At 39.2% G+C, this 16,577-nt stretch overlaps 1 protein-coding gene across 6 annotated transcripts in view; it reads left to right on the top strand.

The window, feature by feature from the left end:
* Positions 1 to 389: 389 nt before the first annotated feature.
* KLHL2 (kelch like family member 2) overlaps positions 390 to 16,577 on the top strand; it is a 64,487-nt gene continuing 48,299 nt past the window's right edge. Inside the window, exons 1-5 of one of the 6 annotated variants that reach the window (XM_054065376.1) lie at positions 973 to 1,146; positions 1,799 to 1,903; positions 2,949 to 3,074; positions 7,103 to 7,209; positions 11,666 to 11,787. In XM_054065376.1, the coding sequence (XP_053921351.1) occupies positions 3,037 to 3,074; positions 7,103 to 7,209; positions 11,666 to 11,787 (267 nt within the window). In that variant the 5' untranslated portion in view covers positions 973 to 1,146; positions 1,799 to 1,903; positions 2,949 to 3,036. Of the gene's footprint in view, positions 555 to 972; positions 1,147 to 1,798; positions 1,904 to 2,948; positions 3,075 to 7,102; positions 7,210 to 11,665; positions 11,788 to 16,577 lie in introns of those variants that run through there. The other 5 variants (XM_054065375.1, XM_054065377.1, XM_054065378.1 and 2 more) reach the window with 5 other exon arrangements.

The following is a 16,577-nucleotide window of genomic DNA, read 5'->3' as shown; positions in this document are numbered from 1 at the left end:
TGACCTTCTGGCCACACTTCTTTTGATGCAGCCCAGGATACGGTTGGCCTTCTGGGCTGTGAGCGCACATTGCCGGCTCATGTCAAGCTTCTCATTGACCAGCACCCCCAAGCCCTTCTCTGCAGGGCAGCTCTCAATCACAGCATCCCCCATCGCATACTGAAAACAGTGATTGCCCCGACCGAGGTATAGGACCTTCCCCTTGGCCCTGTTGAACCCCATGAGGTTCTCACTCCCCGCCCCTCCAGCCTGCCCAGGTCCCCCTGATGACATCCCGCCCTTCCCATCCGGAGTCTCCGCGCGGAGCAGCACGTGGCCGCGCGCCTCCCGCCCTCGTTGCGGCGCCTGCGCGCTCGCGCCCCCCCCACCCGCGGGCGGGAAACCGGAAGTGGGCGGTGCCGGCGGGCGCCGGGCAGCGGAGGCTCCGCGGGGCGGGCGCGGCCGGTCCCCGCGGCGGGGCGGCGGCTGGCATGGTGCTGGCGGCAGCGCGCCGCGCCCGCGTTGCACGGAGAGAGCCCGAGCCGAGCCGCCATGGAGATGCTGCTGCCGCCCGTGTGAGTGCGGGGCGCGGTGACGGGCCCAGGCGCGTTTCTGCCGGCCGAGCCGCCGCGGCGAGAAGCGCTGCCCCGGGGGGGCGGGGGGGACCCGGGGGCGGGGCAGGAGGGGGGCGGTGTGGCGGCGACCCGGCGGAGGAGCCTGCCTGCTGTGCCCGGGGGCGGCAGCCGGTGTCTGGTGCCCCTGCAGTGCCCGGGGCGGCGGGCCCGGCCGTGGGGAGGGGGCTCTGCCCCCGCCGCCCCCTGAGCCTTCCAGCTTGCGGGGACAGGCGCTCCCCTTCCTCCTCCCTCCCTATTCCTTCTGCTTCCTCCATATGTGCTCCCAAATTACTCTCTGTTTGACTCGGCAGTCACGCTCATCACATTCTCGGTTTTCTGTTTTTTTTAGTTAGGCGTCTTTTTTAGTAGCAGTGAGCTCGGCAAGCCACGTATTTTCAGTTGGGTTCATCCAGTGTTTTATATGCTGCAGTTCAGCGTAGCTTTATCGCACACCCGCTGCAGGAGTTTGTGCCTTCAGCTACGCTGTGGGTCACGATCTTGAGAAAAAACCAAAGGGAACCACTTGCAGACAGCTTTGACCCATCGTGAAATGGTAAGAGAGACTCAAGTAACTCCGGGCAGAACAGCGGTTCTCAAAATAGAAGGCATATGACTGACGGTTTTGTAGGCTTCATTACCTTAAAACTAAGTCATCCTTTGTGACAAAACTAATGAGACTCAGCAAATGAATTTATGCTTCATACAAGCTCCTCCATCTATCCAGGTTACTTGGCAGCTTTTTACAGGCACCTGTTAGTGCCTTCTTTTCCTTGTAGATCTGTAAGGGATGTGTTCATAGACTGAGGCTTTATAAGGTATGTACACGTTACTATCTGATGCATTGCATTGGGATGTAAGAAGGTGCCATACAATAAGTGTTCTTATCTTGGACTTGATGAGTCAGACTTATAATTAAAAGCTGGGTCTTTTCCTCACAGTTAGTTTTTGGTGTTTTGACTGTTTCCTGAAGTTACTACAGTGTAGAAAATAGGTAATAGTTTAGTTCTGTAGATGGACCTTATTTTGTTAGCCATTATTTTGTAGACTTTCTTTATTCCTTTGTTGCTTGATGTTTTACTTCAAAATTTTGTAGCTAGTTTTGGAATAATGAAAAGTAGAGCCAAATACTTTGTTGTTGTATTGCACAGAATATAGAGTTGTAGGTTAAAATCTTAAATTAATTTTCCTTGAATTTTTCTTTTAAGCTTCTTTAGGCACGCCCAAGTAAAAAGCTTTAGGATTGTAGAAGAGGGGCTGGAATTCCGGGAGTCAATGCATACATTCAGTTTGATTGTTCTTACCTAAAATGAGTAAGTGGGTTTTTATTTGAAATTAGATCTCAGATGTACCAGGGTCAGTTGCCCCCAACTTTGCTTATTTCCAGCTCAGAGGTTCAGGAATATAGTTATAGTAGTGTAGGTGAAAACATAATTGATGCTTAAAGGTATGAAATCATAACTGATTTTCTAAGCAGGACAACAGTGTAAATTTCCTTGTAAGAATAACATACTGATTGTAAACAAAAAACTTACTGGCTTGGCATGAAAAAAACCCACTTGTTGCTTGGACAGGTCTAGTGACTGAAAAGTATGCATAGTTCTTTTTGCACAGAAATTAGTCTCTGTATAATTTGGGTATTTCTTACAGAAAGAGATAATTGTAATGATTTTTCACACTGCTTATTTTTTTTTTTTCTCTTGTTAATTTGGGTGGGGGTTTGAGAATAAGAAAAATAAAGAGGCTGGTTGCTTTTACTTTTCAAAACATTGGATGAATATGCAAAACTATCCAGTTTTTCTCATACTCACCTGTGTCTCATGCTGCTGCTAGGGAAAGCCTGGACAGTTACAGCAGTCATCATAAGGTCTTCCTGTCAGATGAACTGGGAGCTGTGTGAACCAGTAAGGGAGGGCCTGGTGGAAAGGCAGAGAGTGTCTTTTCTCTCTCAGGCAATGAAAGTGTTGAGAGACTAGGGCGATGTGTGGTGCATTTTGCCATTGATCTATACAGACACCAAGCTAAAAATTCCCAAACCTCTGCTTCTCCCTTCAGTTTAGAGCTTAGTGGAAATATTCTAGGGCATCATCTTCATGTTTTCATTAGTGGAGATTATTGTTAGCTCTGAGTACCTCTATCAGCCTCAGTAATGTTATCAACTTATCACTTCCTTGGGAATTCTACCTGCTCCTCTACACTGTTGGTAATAGGCAAACCAAAATTGCTTGAGGTAAAGATAAGCTGAAGAGCAAACCTTCTCTTCCTCCGCAAGATGAAGATGGAGAAAATAAGAGTGACACAACTGTAGATTAGACAGAAGTATTAACTCTTTCCTTTTTTTTTCCTGTTTCTTTCCAGATGTACCAAACTTTGCCATCAGAAGCCTTTGGATCTGAAAGATGATAACACTGAAATTCACTGTCCTGTTACAGTAAATCCATGGCACATGAAGAAAGCTTTTAAAGTTATGAATGAATTAAGAAGGTATTACTTCACTGTATACATCTGCCTAGAGTCCATCATATGTTTTCACTTTCATTTGCATTTATTAAGTTAATAATAATAGTTTATTTATTAAGAACATGCAGTTCCAGAAGTGTATCTGATGAGGAGGATTAAAAATATACATAGTGATAGCTGAATGATAGTCATGCGATGATAGCTGTAATGCATACAGTACGTTTTTGCCCTTCATAATCAAAACTAAGTTTATGAGACTCAAAAAGTACTTAAGAGATTGTATTTAAGGAATTACAGCTACTTATCTTGTGCTGTATGTATTTGATCCTGGATAGAGTAAAAGCACTTTTTAGTTTAGCCTTAGGCTCTTTGTGTGCCTGTTGTTGATTTTTGTGGTGGACTGTGAACTGGAAAAATGTTAAAATTTTCTAGTTTGGAGACATAGGTCACAGTCTAACATGTAAACCAACTGACAGTGTGCTTACTTTTCACGGTTATCTTTTGCTTGCCCTGGGAGAAATTAATAAACTCCCAAATCAAATGTTTAAAGTAACTTTTGTCGATAAAGGCTTCTAAGACCTTGAGTGATACAGTTTCAGCAAAACTGGGAAACTAGTGCTGATGCTGATCTTAGCTCCCATATTTGATTTTTTGATTTATATGAGTAGGTGAGATGATGTTGAAAACTGTGACAGCTGGTAATTAGAGCTCACAACTGAGCTCTGATAATTAGAACTATCACTGACAGTAATTCAGCTTTATAACTAACATCAACAATGGAGAAATAAACTAAATAAAATGATTCTCTAGCATAGACAGTGCTGGGGTGTGTGAAAATCCTCTGGTCTTTTGTTATTTTCCATATAAGATTGAAAACTGGAGAGATTTAACTTGAAAAAAACAGCAACTGATTCCCTGTTAAAGCATGCCTTTGCCTTTGATCTTCACTGTTCCATGTGGGTAAATCTTAAATGCTATGGTAGATACTGTGATCAGATCAGTGTATTTTTCTGGCCATGACAGTTTGTATTGGAAGATTGGAGAAAATACGCTGACTATAAATGACTTAAATCCAGCTCAAAGACTCCCGTAGTCTGAGGATCCTGGGATAAGAGCAAAGACTATTTTTCTACTATGTCAACAAGCTAGTTACCCAATGCTGGAAGGACTGATACTTGTTGCTTCACTTTACTTGCTCCCTTGGCATTTTCATGGATCCCAGTAACCAGATACAGTGTCTCAGGTGTGTAATAGACCCTGGCTAGGGCCAGTAGCTATGACTTCCTAAACGACAAGTAAGAGTTTAGATGAAGAAACAATTTCCCAGAATGAGAACGAGTCTTAGAACAGTCTCAGAAGTGAGAAACCTTGCCTGCGTTTTGTTGTGTTGCAAGTAAAAGATATGTGGTCTTCCAGCAGACTGCATTATTGAAGCCTGTGGATCATTTTCAGAATATACTTGAGTTTCCATGGTTACTTAAATTTGAATTGCTGTCGAAGCAATTTGAGCAATTTTATCTTACATATATAAATAGTTAAAGTTGGAACAGGATCAGTGCCGTGCAAACCTTAATAGATTTCTTGTTTAAGAAAGTAGTTGGTGCAGCAATGTTTACTGTTTAGGCTGAGAACAGCTTTTAAAATGGCAAGTGCTAATTAGGTAAGATTATAAACACTAATAGTTGCATTTATTTATGTGAAATAATAAATTTAATATTTTAGAAATGTTTCAGGCATCATTAGTCTAAATGAAGACCTAACGTTAATCAAGTAAATGGTATTTTCAATTTTATTGACTATTTTTAAAGCGGTTTTTTTTCTCAGTTCTTTTTATTAGTTTAGCACAAAGAGGTATTTGCCAGAGGCATACTCTCCAGAAAATGGATAACTAGTGAAGAAATCATCTGCTCAAGTATCTAAAATGCATTGGGTTTTGGAATGCTTAAGTCTATGAGTTTATATTACGGTTTTGGCTGCTGTTAAGTTGCCTGGTTCTGTTACCTTCTAAGAGGTTTTCTGTGCCTTCAAATTTTGACAAATTTGAGTAACTTTGTCCTTGGTAGTTTTTGTCATTTCATTACTCACCAATCATCACCTCAACACTGAGTCAGAGAGATCATTAGGATAGCTAATTAGTTCTTGACATATGAAGAAATTGCCCTCTGATGCCTATCTTTCTTCTTTATTATAATTTTCTTTTATCACAATGGAGTTTAACCTTACTTGTATTTGTTAAAGTACTGGTTATTGCAAACAAGATTTATCAAAGTCTTTTGAAGGTGTGGGTAGTGATCTTTCTGTTTATAAACCAATTAAGAAATAAACTGCTAGCTGGTAAACTGTTACTGTTCTTAAACCTACACTTTTTTGCCCCCTTTCCCCTTCCTCCCCGCCTTGAGATTTTCTCATTTGCTTTACCAGGGTGGTGTACCCTCTTGTGTTCCTTGAGTTGCTCTGTACCAGTAAATTGTTACAATATTGCTTCAGAACACAAGCTTTTTTTTGAATACATTAGTGTGCTCTCATGAAATAAAGGTGCTGAGTTGCTGTGGAAGCCACAAGATGCTTACAGTAGAGTACATGGTTAAGTTTATAAGCTTGTTTCTTTATTTAGTAGCTTATTTGGCATGTCAGCTTTGTAGTAACTCAGGACACATTCATTCACCTAATGCATTTTCAAACTGAATATGCATCTGGACTACCTCTAAGTTACTATGTCTGTATATGTGCAAGGTAATTAATTAGCTGGAGTTTTGCATTCCTCTAATTCTGTTGCTTCTGGCTTCACAGTTCTCTTAGGCATTTCTGTGGAGCTAATTTGTTCCTGTTGTCATGATAAGCGCAGGTGTCTGAAAAAGTGAGGTGTCTGATTACCTCTTAAACACAGCTTTCAGTTTTTGTATCATGTAATGGTTATTCTCAAGGTCCTCTGAATTCTGTTTGATCTGGGTATTGTCATTACCTTATATTATATTTTTTTTTTATAATAACCATATTGCAGGCTGAACTTATGAGGTTTAGATAGTGGCTATAGATATTAAGAGCTGAAAGGGGCAAGAATGTTTTAAGTCCAGGACTGCAATATGGCTCCAAAGGTTAGTTGTGGCCACCAAAATTTTTCATGTGTGGTCTCGGGCTGTCTGACTGAGCAAAATGCAACTCACCCCACTCTTTGGTACAACTCTGCATGGTAGTCGCAAATTATCAGAAAATCTGCTGTCTAACTGCAGGACGTATTCAGGAAAATTATCTTTTCAAAAGTACTGAGAACATTATAAGGAGAACACAAGGTGGTGGGTTTAACTGGAAGAGCTATATCCAGTTGCTGTAAACTGCGTTGGAAATACCTGTATTTTAAATGATTATGAGATGTTACTTTTTTGCAACAAAAGAGGAAATGTGTATTACAGTTGCAGACGATGAGGATGGAAAAGGAAGTAATGAAAATAAAAAGTCAGGCAGTATATGAAGTTAACTATAATAAATTCTAAACTAGTCCAAGTGGGAAAGAATATTGATATTGTGTGTATGGGCTGTGCACGAAAATGATTAGAAAACAGTAAATATAGAGATGATCAAGTAGTGATTTTGAACAACTAAGTAGGCATGCGCTTCCAGTGTAATGCGACACAGGCATCACAAATGAACTTTGGATTTTTGTTATCTGTAAAGTCCTATTTCTTACCTCAGTTTTTAAGGGTTTGTGTATGTCGAATTCTTTTCCTATCATAGTCACTCAAAGAGGCCCAGACTTCCAGTGAGAAGATTTATAAATTGGGCTGATAAAAATTTTGGTTATTCAGTGTAGAAAACGTCTATGCAAGAAATCACAATTCAGTTATTTGAGTTTTAAAAAGTTCTGTGTACCCAAGTACCATCTGTAATCTGACTGAGTAATAGCCACGTGGTTGTGTAATGCATTTAAAAACAATGCTTCATCAACATTGCCTGCCTGCCTCTTTTGAGAGCATGGGAAAAGAAATTGTGATATTATATGCTTTTGTGTTTTAGTTCACTTACGTGAAATTGCCTTCTCTGATGTTTCTAAATAGTCAGAACTTGCTGTGTGATGTGACCATAGTAGCTGAAGACATGGAAATTGCAGCACATAGAGTTGTGCTAGCCGCCTGCAGCCCCTACTTCCATGCCATGTTTACAGGTACCAAATGTTTCAATGCTTTCTATGTTCTGATCTAACTGTATAAAGCACAAAATTAAAATGAGTTCTGCTTTTTAGGATCTCATTTAATTTTTAAATAAGCCAAGAGGAATGTTTGGGTTTCTTAATAATTTTTTTTTTTCAGTCTAAGGACACACTAGCAACTTATTCTTTGTTAGTGTGATGAATGCTTTAAAAAGTCTCCTTCATTTGAACAATTTTATATGTTAAGTAAGCCAGGAATTATAGAGTTGTTATACCTTTTAAGATTCTAATAATCTTACTTGTGCAAAAGAGGGTTAAAATAACTTTCATGTGAATTTTGGAGTAAATTATGTCCTTTAGCAACTAACTGCTGCTACGTTTTTCAGATCCCAAGTACTCTAGGCTGTTAGTAGATGTGAAAGCTTTCTGTTGCTTTGGCAGCCTGTAGCTGGAGTGCATATTTTGGTATTTTTAGGGTAATTCTCTGTGACAGATGTACTCTGCATCATTGCCACAGCTTTTGTGTGCAGGCTTGATTCTGCCTCTGCTTGCTCCATGCTGGCCAAGTTACTGCAGGCTTACAAGGCTAAGATAGGTTCAGGTTCATAGGAGCCTCCAGCTGAATTCTTGTGCTCTGAGTTTATTTCCATAATGATTATAAATAACATTGAAATGATGTGAAATTCAGAGTCCAAGTGAGAATGCTGTTAAATGCATGTTGAAATTAACTTCTGAAGTTTTGTTTGTTCATTCTTAAATCTTGTGCCACTTTTGGTAACTAATGTTGGCCGAAATGACAAGAATTCTCTGCGATGTATTACTTCTGACCACCAGCTGAGGTGGAAATGTGACTCTTGGCCTTCCAGTATATAAGCAAACTGGAGTGTTAGTAACTTCAATTGTAGGCAACCGCAAGATTTATGAAATTTCAAATACTGTTGTGTTCTAAGGAAGCAGCTGATTATTCTTGATTTTATGTGCAAGTATTTTGACACTAAGAAGGCTAAAAGTGGAGTCGCTACTAGCAGCAACAATGCTTTAAAGGTGTTTGTAAAATTGAATGTCTGTTCCGCTAGTAGTTCTTGAAGTTTGCATTTGCGGTTGAGACAAATGTTCGAGATGACTGGTATGTTCTTTCTTAATTTTTACTCTTTCTTTAAAGTTAGAATGAAAACAGCTGTTTCTGCAGTTCCTTTTCAACACCTTAGTAACAGAGATCACAAGCCTCTTACATTATTTCTGCATTAGAATTAACTTTTGTTGACTGTCACACTTAAAATATTCTCTACTCAGAGTATAAATTTTATGTTATACTCTCTATGGCAGACGAGACGCTTACGCTTGCCCTGACTGCCCTTTCTGTGGAGAGGTTTGACTTAAGAATGCCAGTGCAGTGGACTCCATAGCAGCTCTTCAAATGAAATTGCTGAAATCTTGATCCTTTCCTTACTTCAGTCCCTTTTAAAAACATAAATCAGGCAAAAAAATTTAAATGTAGGTGGTCTTTGACCCCCAGTGGTGCAGGAGGTGGGAATGCTTACCCGAGTAGTGGGTGGAAAGTGTTTAACCCATACATCTGTGGCAACAGTTGTGTAGTTGGTGAACTAAATAGTTGACAGTTCAGCTATGGCTTTGAGATTTATCGGTGGGTTTTATACTACTATCATAGGCTGTTTTCAGCAAGGCTCAGCTGCAGTGTGGGTGCGTTTCAGCCCTTCTCCATGGGACAAAATCCTGAAGTTCATCGTAACTGTTATCTCTGTGAACCCTCCGATTCACATTTCTCAGGTGGATTTGTATTCTCGCCCAGTAATCTGCTAATCAAATAAGCAAATTTGTTCCTTTGACCGGCTACAATCAAATGTAAAAGTGTATTCCTCCATCCAGAATAAAACAGTGACTGAAAAGTTGGTAAAAAAATTGCACTTTATGCTTCAGGATTACTTCTTGACTCGAAATTAGAAGCTTGTTTGCAGGTTACTTCCATCTTTCTCTGAGTCATTAGATACTGACTGCTGGGCTGGGTGGGATATAGCATGCTTCTGTTTGCACTCGTAATGGTAGAGGTAGCCCTATTAAATATCCAGAAAGGAAAAGTTACTGCCTTTTAAAATTACAAAATCTAGTAACGTGTAGGATTAAACATCTGAAAGTATGTTACTAGGAATAATTCTTCCTTTTGTATACAGTGGAATTCTTTAGAAAAATATATTGTCATCTGAATTAAATACTCCTCAATGTTTGGAGCAAAGAATTATGAAACATCAGTGAAAGGACACTTCAGTGGTTGTAGGGTTTGGCTTGAGGTAGGAATGACCCAAGGTTTTTCTTTTGCAATGGCAATTATCCTTAGGGAATTACCTACTCTCTTTGCTTCTTTTCTCCATTTGTAAAATTCTAGAAATACCAAAACCAAACAAAACCAACACAAACCAAAAAAAACCTGAAAAGCTTTCCTTATATTACTTGTGAGAAACCATATAAGCTTCTTGTATAATATTTTATCGACTTATAATTCATCTGGTGCTGTGCTGCTCCTGCTTGAGTAGTTGGCCCAGCTCAGAGCTTTCCTTTCTATTAATGACATGCTTTCCTGTCACCGACAACTTCTGCGATGCAACTTCCCAGTCATGAACTGAGTTGTTCATCAGGTTGAAGTCTAGACTGAGATTGCCTGGTGAGTGAATCTATGGTTTCCTGCATATGATCTGTCAGGCAAGTCTGGAACATGACAGGACCAATCTAGAGTCATAGTAAGACTGCATGTCCATTTAGCATGAAAGGTAGAACTAAGTCTGTTTGGTTTTTTTTTTGTCAGAATCTGGGCTCTGTTGTTAAACAGAGAGAATGCCTATCCATGGCTCTAGAAGCCTTGACGCAAAATCTGAAAACAGAACTAATGTGTTTGCAGAATATCAAACGCTGCTCTCCCACACATATGATTTTCCCGAAGGACCACCTCCACAGTAGCTTGCATAATAAATAACTTGCAGCATGCCTGCTCTGAAGATCAATAGGTTTAGTCTGTGTCAAACTAGAAGAGGAAACTTGGAGTACAGGGCCCTGCAGAGAATGCGCTGTAATCATCCTTTGGAGGTGTGGGGAAAGTTTTCAGAAGAGCAGGTGAAAAGAGAGAGTTCGGGGAGGGGGCTTGATTTTGCTGGTTTTCATATGGTTCTTAATGAGTTTTCCAGACTACTAGTGAACTGTGCTGCTGTTATGTAGTAGTAGAGTACTGTAGATGATCTTCTGTGCTTCTTGCCATTTAAAGGGTTAATTTAAAATGCCATTCCTTATTCTTCAGCTCAAAAAAGGGCATGAATAACAATAAATTTCTCAGTGACGATTCATTTGCCAAATGCACTGGGTAAAGTGCATTGTTTGGCACCAATCCTGGAGATCACAGGGTAAAAAGCAATGAAATATGTATGTACTTCATAAGAATATATCAGCAATGATGAGCGTCTTCTCTTTCACTTCCCCATCCTTTATGCTTCTGTTGTTGCTGATGTTTGTTACCTCATCAATACTCTTATCTCTGGATGCCTAAGGGAAAGAAATGAGAATACATCCAATATAGAAGAATGAGAAATGGACGTATCCAAAGGTTGGGATATACTCTTCCAAAGTTGAAGTTGATATATCTATCAACATAACAAGGGTAGTTTGCTTCCCACTGGAAGTCAATGCAAAAAGGGCTAAAGGTCTGAGATAACCACATGTGTTTTTGGTAGTCATGGAGAAGGTTATAATCATTACTTCAAAATGTATCTTTGGGTGATTATTTCAGATGTAAGCAAAATGTTACATTTTGAGAGACTTTGTCTTTTAGAAGGCAGAAGGTATTTTGCAGGCCTTTCTGTGAAGATCAATTGTGGCATATGGCCAATATGTCAGCCTCCACAAAATGAGATCCAGCAAGTTTTCCCTTGCTTACCACTTTGTCTTAGCCTGAGTTTAAACTGTTAAATCAGATCTGTAACAGAGACGAAGTTGCTAAAGGAATAATAAGTAGACAAGCAAGGAAACATGTATGTTAATTGTTCTGTGGGGATATAATTTTTCTTGTTTAAATAAAATGACTCCAGACTGCATTTGGTATACTTCTTTGATTAAGTAGTTAATAAAGCTAGAGTATGTTAATAGCTTGCTTTGCCTGCAAAATGTTTTTGCCTGCATTTGAAGAGTTTTATGTAGATCTGATAATATTTTCCTGATTTTGTACACTGGAGAAAATAAATCACCTGCAGTAAAAGTGTTAAACCAGGTAGCGTTCATGTGATAGTAACAACAAAGTCTTCCCTTCTCATTGGAGTGCGAAAGGAAAGTTTATTATTATTAGAGTTGTCTTACTGTCACAACTGATAATACACAAAAGATTCTGCTACTGGTAGGAGAGCAATGACTGTTAAAAGTTTTATGTATGTGCTGTATTTTTATCTAATTTACTTGACTAATAAACTGTTTGTAGGTGAGATGAGTGAAAGCCGAGCAAAGAGAGTTCGGATAAAGGAAGTCGATGGCTGGACTCTAAGGATGCTTATTGATTATATTTACACGGCTGAAATTCAAGTTACAGAAGAAAATGTGCAGGTAAGAGTGAGAATATTTTCTGCAACAAAAGAGATGTAATATGCGGAGTCACTTATTTTATCAGCGTGGTTCAATTCCAACATGGAAAATCTCATCTGAAAAAACTGCTGTTTGCGGAACTTTTACTTACAAAGCAAGTAGTCATGTTTAAATTCTAGGTCAAATTCAAAGATGATTGAAGTAAATGAAGAGTCAGTTGACTTTAATGGGCTTTGCAACCAAACCTTATGTAATAAAATAAAATAGATGGTCTGCTGTATCTAAAATTAAGGCTGACAGCCACCTCTATACCACCCCCTCTCTGATACTTTAGTGCAATTTGCATAAACAAAGTAGATTTGCTCCCAAATGTGAAGCATGCTCTCCAATTAAGCTCTTCTGTTTGAGTGTTGGGTTTTTTTCTGCTAGCCCACAGAATAAAGTATACTTGCTCCTGCTCAGTCTCTGTACCTTGCCAGTGGCCGATTGTGCAGAAGTTTTTGGCTACTACTTTTGTTTTTTAAAATCAACCAGTATCTAGCATGAAGGTTTTGCCCATCCCACACAGAGCTGATCAGTTTTCCTAATCAGCAGTATTGTAAGCTGAAATTTCAGTTAGAATAAACCAAGAACAAGCTTAGGAAACATAGCTTCCTGCCCTTCCAAACAGAAGTCCTGAAGATGGGCAGAGTAGATTTTCCTTCCACTGTCTTTTGAGATTTGGCATATATGTTTGGCAAGTTTAAAACAAATTGCATAATAGGTGATAGATTTAATTTCTTGGTTTCATGTGGCTCCTATGCCCTTGTTTCGGCTTTTCTCCAGTGCCAGGTTACTAACAGTTATTTTGCTGCTTCTGCAAAGGGCAAAACCATATGGCTGTATTTGGCATTAAAAATTTGTGTTGTGGTTTTGTATTCTGAAATTAATTGTCTTTATTGGACATTAGGTTGAAATTGGTGCTGAATCCAATGGGGCCACTTCTAGCTTTAGCTATGCTTAAGGCGTAGAAATGAGAAATATCACCGACTTGAAACAAAATAGCCTACTGCTAAACCTTCCATATCTTTTTCTGTACAACAAGTCTTAATTTTACAGGATTATTTTCTTGTCAGCTGCTTCTTTAGGGGGTTGTTTACTTGTGGTCTGATGATAGGTGTACATAGTGAAAAAACTGTCTGAAAATATGTTGTATCTTGCCAAATCTCTGTATTACTGTGGAAGACCTTGGACAAAATCCAAAGGTGTCGGAGATTCTCCAAAAGATCTCCTTTTGCTTGGTTGTGCTGGCTTTTCTTCCTTAAGGCAGAATATTTTGTCTTGCTGACACACCTTAGTGACCCTAATGTTATACTTTTGATGTATAATAGCAGACTGGACTTAACAGGCGGCCTACTGTGTTTTGGCTCTAGGTGCTGCTTAGGAGAATGCATTTTAGCCCATCATTGGCAATGTTGACTTTTCTATGTTTATGGGGAGGAAAAGTCAGTGTTGTGTTTCTTCCTCATGCAGGACTCATTAAAGGCCAGACATCTCCAGTTTTAAAACACTTGAGTCTGATAGGGCTTTTATTTGCACAGCCACAGATTATCTGTCTGAAGATATAACTGACGTTGGGGATGGTAAAAGAAATATGGCGTGGTGATGTTAAAGTTTGTGATTACTTGAGTACTGAGGATGCAGTCAGGTTTTTAAGTGTATTTTGGTTTACTGCAATACAGTTGCACTGTAATGTTGATACCGAACATATTTGTAATATGACTGTCAATGACTGCCATTTTCATCATTTTTGCTTTATTATTACTAGATATAGAATCAAAGAATGGGTTGGGTTGGAAGGGACCTTAAAAATGATCTAGTTCCATGGGCAGGGACACCTTCCACTAGACCAGGCTGCTCAAGGCCCCATCCAGCCTGGCCTTGAATGCTTCCAGGTAGGGGGGATCCACAACCTCCGTGGGCAACCTGTTCCAGGGCCTCACCACCCTCATTATGAAGAATTTCTTCCTAGTGTCTAATCTAAATCTTCCTCCATCCAATTTAAAGCCATTTCCCCATGTCCTGTCACTACATGCTCTTGTAAAAAGTGCCCCCCCAGACTCAAATGCAAATAAACACTATGTGGTCTTCATTTGCATTATGGCAGTACCAAACACTATGGATAAAAATGCATACACTGATGCAAGTCCTTTTCCTTAAGCTTGAAAGTCAAGGTGGGAAAATTGTTACTGTGAATTTCTGGAAACTTTGAAACCTAGCACAGACTGCCAGGCCTCAGTTAAAACTGTATTCTCTCCGTAAACATGTTGCATGCTCTTGAGATTAATTATAGCTCTCAATTTCCTGTCTATATGACAGGAATAAGCATCACTAAAAGGTATCCTGAGATTTTAGTAATGGTTAAGAATTTGTCTTGCAGGAATAAAGAACCTAAGGTACTGTGTAATATCTTGACTTTGTTTTTTTGTATTTGGGCTAATGTACTAAATCAGAGCTTCAGCTTCTAGGTATCTGATTATGTTTCTTATTCAGATACCCTTCATGGGATTTCAAGTGCATTATTTTGTTTCTCCAGGTTGTACATGGTATTGAATTACTTTCTAATATGTGATACAACGTTTGAAAAAAGCTAGAGCACTTCTTGTTGAAGTAATGTATAATTGCTAATACTTTTTGGCATTAAATAGCTACATTTATATTTAGTTTCCATAAATATAAAATGATATAGCCAAGATTGCTAGTCTTTCTCAAGGTACAGGTTAACTATGAGTTTCTTTCATTAATATTTTACTTGATCTAGCTGTGGGCAGGAGATTTCTCCCTTATTGTGCCTTTGCAACTTCTGAGTAAGAGCCATTCATTTCTTCTCCCCACTGTTGCATTCTCACTTGTCTGTTTGCAGGTAAGGCCAGGGTGCAGGTGGAAAAGTCGGGGTAATCAACAATTGAGTAGAAAACCACACTCATTTAGTGCATACTGTCAAGATGGGAGGTCCTCAGCACTGGTTATCACTACATTAGTTATATGCATTTAACTACATTAACTACATTAGTTAAATACATAACGAACATTTGTTCTTTTCTTCAGTTCTTGGTTCAATAGGTTCCTCCCAGCCCCCAACGGGAAGACAGCTAGTATATACGTATACTTTTTTTTTTGTAGTATTTGTCCTTCCGTTTAGAATGAGTTATTTTATCACTCATTTGCAGTGGCACTCACTTTGCAAAATACTGTACCAGTGTTTGTTGTATTTACATATTATGTCACGTTTTCCTCTGCTTTCAATTCTCTTCAATGCTCTTCCTTTTTCTTTTTTTTTTTAGAAATCAAATTAAATGTCAGATTTAGTGCAGTGTCACTTTTTATGTTTTAAAAAGGGAACACCAAAGTTAATATTTTCAGAGGGCAAATCAACTTTCTTGCACATCAATTTTTTTTCAATTTCCATATAGCTATTAACTACACACAGTGTACGATGTGGGAGAGTTAGTTACTATAAGAAGCTCATGCGTGAGTAACTCTCCCACACTATACGTATGCATTTTAACATGTATTTAGTCAGCTGTATACCTAAGGCCTCTAGTGAGCATAAATATATCAGGGAAGAAATTCCTACAGCAGTTTTTGGACTGTGAATTTATGGGCTTCAGGGATCAGCGTGTTACAGGGTGAGCATGGTGTGATTAGGGTAAACATGGGATAAAGTTGGCTGTGTGCCTTTCTGATTCCCTGCTACAGTTCTCTGTTCTTGTAGTTGTGCTGATAAAACTATTTGCTGGACTATAAACCAGACCACTAAATATATGTCAAAAATCCCACAACACTTCTTTTCCACCGCTCCCTCACCCATTAGTCTGGGTCAATGTATTGAAGTGTGGGAACATGCAGCTGTGTTGGGAGGGGATGCTTCCCTCCTGCCAGGAGAAAACATAATCGGTAGCTTCATTTTGAACATAACAATAAACATAGTATCTTGCTTTTGAACAGGAAGCGCCCACAAGAGATAGGAGAAGAAAAAATCACAAACAATGATATTTTTATAAAGCTCTTCCTGGCATATTTTTCCCTGTAAAGAATTCTGTTAGGTGCAACCAAGGCAAACTCCAAAATCTGAATAGAATTCTTTTTGAAATGTATCGGGTTTTGTGTTTGTTTTCTGAAATTATTCAAGAACAATGTTTGCATACTAATAAGCATGTTATAAACACATGAGCACACAACATGGGTGTATCTTTCCTTTGTAGCTCTTACAGTTTATGCACGGACTGCTATCTAAAATATAACAGATGCTTCTATTTGTATGGTGTCATGGGCATAAGAGTTGACAGCATGCTTGACTTGAGGTGCTGTCCAAAGAGAGCCTGAAAAAGCAGCTGATTTCCCTAAGAAATCTTCAAAAAAGAAGATTCTGATATTGTCCAAACTTTCTGCTAAGGCAGTCTTCCTACGGTAAAATACTTGGTAACACAGGCTTTGACTATTTGTTCTGTAACATATGACTTGTAGAGTCTTCTGGTTGAAGAACTTTGCAGGGTTGTTATATCCTGAAAAGTCCTCTGGCTGGAAAAGGAGTGGATACCTCATGCCAAAACCCAGAGAAATTCCATGGCTTATGAAAACAGACATATGCTTTTTGGGGTGGTCAGCTTCTGAATTTTGTTTCCAGCATGAACCACAAATGGTTGGATAGGCAAGTCTGAGGGGATGTTAAAGGACCACAAAGGAAGAAAGTTACATGGAGTACTATGAAAGATAATTGTTATTGAACTCAAGTGAAACAGTGGCTGAATGTATCTAGTCTCCTCCGACTA

Source organism: Cuculus canorus, chromosome 4 (assembly GCF_017976375.1).
Source record: "Cuculus canorus isolate bCucCan1 chromosome 4, bCucCan1.pri, whole genome shotgun sequence".
Lineage (NCBI taxonomy): Eukaryota > Metazoa > Chordata > Aves > Cuculiformes > Cuculidae > Cuculus > Cuculus canorus.
The sequence above is the reverse complement of the archived record's forward strand: the minus strand, read 5'-3'. Positions and strand labels throughout refer to the sequence as shown.